This window comes from Penaeus vannamei, chromosome 11 (genome assembly GCF_042767895.1).
Source record: "Penaeus vannamei isolate JL-2024 chromosome 11, ASM4276789v1, whole genome shotgun sequence".
In the NCBI taxonomy this organism is placed as follows: domain Eukaryota; kingdom Metazoa; phylum Arthropoda; class Malacostraca; order Decapoda; family Penaeidae; genus Penaeus; species Penaeus vannamei.
The window spans coordinates 32,813,863-32,816,362 of NC_091559.1; the positions used below are offsets into that span (position 1 = coordinate 32,813,863).

The window sequence follows — 2,500 nt, forward strand, 5'->3', positions numbered from 1 at the left end:
CGGTGATATTTCGGGCGTGGGGTCCCCGACGCCCCGAGGGAATCAGCTGGAGGTGTTCACGCGTTGCCGGCTGACTCGATTGCCTTGGCGGGTCGAGGTCATGTCACATGATATTCCTCATTAAAGTGACCTATACTGTAACGCGCCTTAAAGCAGGGTTTGGCGCCGCAGAACACTCTCGGGAGTGACGTCAAAGCTGCGTGATTGGGATTCGAGTCGCTATTATGAAATATGTGAAATGTTAGGTTTTGCGACCATCAAGTGATTCCTGAAAATAAGGACAGGTGTTTTGGTGTAAAAATGTCAGGGCTGTCTGTCAGCCATATGTCAACTATCCTTCTACAGAGTTTTTTTTTCTTTTAATAACTATTCAGGCTCAGCTGACATATTTCTACAATCGGTCATAGATTTGGACCGAAGCCACATCTAATGGAGGCCAGGTCTAACTGACGCCAATTTCGACTTTGCTTGATTTAAAAGAGGTGTCAGGCTCTTGCTAAAATACAAATATGCCTGTGTACGATATGCAAATAAATATTCATATATAATGCACATATGCACCAAAACGAACACACGCACACCCACATACACATACATATTTGTGTGTATGCATGCACATGTGTCTTTATAAAGAACAACATAAATTTATGTTATTCCAGTAAGGCTTTATTCATTACTCATAACTAGAGAGTTATGGATCACTGTATCTATACGTATTTCTAAATACACATGAGAATTATTTAGAAATATATACAAATACAGTGATCCAATGTACAGAGAAACTGTATTTTTCCCATATTTCCTTAGTTATGAGTAATGAATAAAGCCTATAACATATAGATTGATGTTGGTCCATATAAAGACACATATGCATGAATACACTCATATACATATGCACCGCTACACATGAAGTAACAGTTTTCAGTAACAAGCCTTAGTCTCAGTTGACGTAGAGCGAGGTATCAGAGGTCACTCACGTATAGGATTATATAACTTATCTAGTTTATGGCCACTCGTGACGGATGGATGGCGCAAAAAGATCTATAAATCTCCTCTAATTACACTCGTCCCTTTATTCACCCGCCGTCAGAGCGATGAAGCCTCGCCGTTTGGTTGTCGCCACAGCGGTTGTCTTTATTTTCCTCGTGGTTCGATACAAGCTCCTTGAAGTCCGAACCGATCAGCTTGCAAAGCAGGTGGAGGAGGAGGAGCCAAACGGAGCGAGCGCAGTTGCAGCCGAAGACGAGCCAGTAACTCCTCCTCGGCCTTCGAAGGTGGTGGTGCTTTGGACAGGCTGGAGGAGCGGCTCGACCTTCATCGGGCAGCTTCTCACGCGCGCCTCAAACAGCACGTTCTACAGGTGGGTTCTGTGGCCGCCTTGCTCGTTTTATTTGATTGCAAATCCGCAATATACAGCGTAAGCAATACTTATATCGGTCCATGAAGAGGCCTATGGAGTTTTCATGAGCCGCTTAATAAACAGCAACGACTCGGTATGGCTGAGAAAGACTCACGAGTTTTGATATTATGTTTTCATAAAAAGTTACATTTTGGTGAATATTTGCAGTCGAAACGATGAAGTATATCTATTACCTAACTGAATTAGCTTCATCCTCCAAACGTTTTCTACGAATCCTCTTCAGCTACGAGCCCTTGCACATGCACGGCGTTCAAGTCCTGGACGAGGACAGCGCCACGACGCGCTCGGCCCTGGCTTTCCTGAAGGATCTGCTCCTGTGCCGCCTTCGCCACTGGCAGCGAAGGGTGGCCTACCTGGGCAACCTTGGTAAATATCGGAGTCAAAACACCTTCCTGCGGGAGAGGTGCGTGAGGCACCGTCAGCAGTGGGGTCTGTGTCGAAACGCGTCCTTCGTGAGTGAGGTCTGTCAGTCGGCGAGCCTCCACGTTGCCAAGGTGAGGAGCAGAACATTCAGTTTGCTGTAAAAAATAGTGCATAAATCTCATCCCTCAAATTGCTTTGCCACATGGGAAATCAAGATGATGTTTTCGAACTGACATTTTTTCCAAGTATTACGACGTTGATATGTAAATGTATTTCATGCACCTGAAAACAAATCCAACGATGCTAACATTGACAGTAACGTAATCAGTGCTAATTACAATTATGGACCCAAATCCTCACAGAAGTATATTAATGATACCTCTAATAAAATGATAATTAGCTTCATTGTCGTTGTACTGAAATAACCCATTTTGCTCTCCTTGACATATCTATAAAAAAAACCCGACCTACCTGACCAAAATTACCTTCACCCTACTTCAGGTACTTCGTCTGAGCCTCCGCTGGGTGCGACCTCTGTTGGATGACCGCGACATTGACTTACGGGTTCTGTACATGGTGCGTGACCCCCGCGCAGTTCTCAGGTCAGTCATGTGGTCGTGGGAATGTTTGAAGATGGTGTTAAGGAAACTGCTTTGGCTGATCTGAGCTTTGTTGGGATTGCGCTTTTGGTTATCGATGCATTTCGATAAGCTTCTG

At 44.6% G+C, this 2,500-nt stretch overlaps 1 protein-coding gene across 3 annotated transcripts in view; it reads left to right on the forward strand.

Moving 5' to 3' along the window:
• Positions 1-2,500, forward strand: part of LOC113829251 (carbohydrate sulfotransferase 5-like) — a 5,370-nt gene that overhangs the window by 1,465 nt on the left and 1,405 nt on the right. For all 3 annotated transcript variants that reach the window (XM_070127570.1, XM_070127569.1, XM_070127571.1), the window contains exons 2-4: positions 1,091-1,360; positions 1,644-1,914; positions 2,285-2,385. In XM_070127570.1, coding sequence (XP_069983671.1) covers positions 1,095-1,360; positions 1,644-1,914; positions 2,285-2,385 — 638 coding nt within the window. In that variant the 5' untranslated portion in view covers positions 1,091-1,094. The remainder of the gene's footprint in view (positions 1-1,090; positions 1,361-1,643; positions 1,915-2,284; positions 2,386-2,500) is intronic.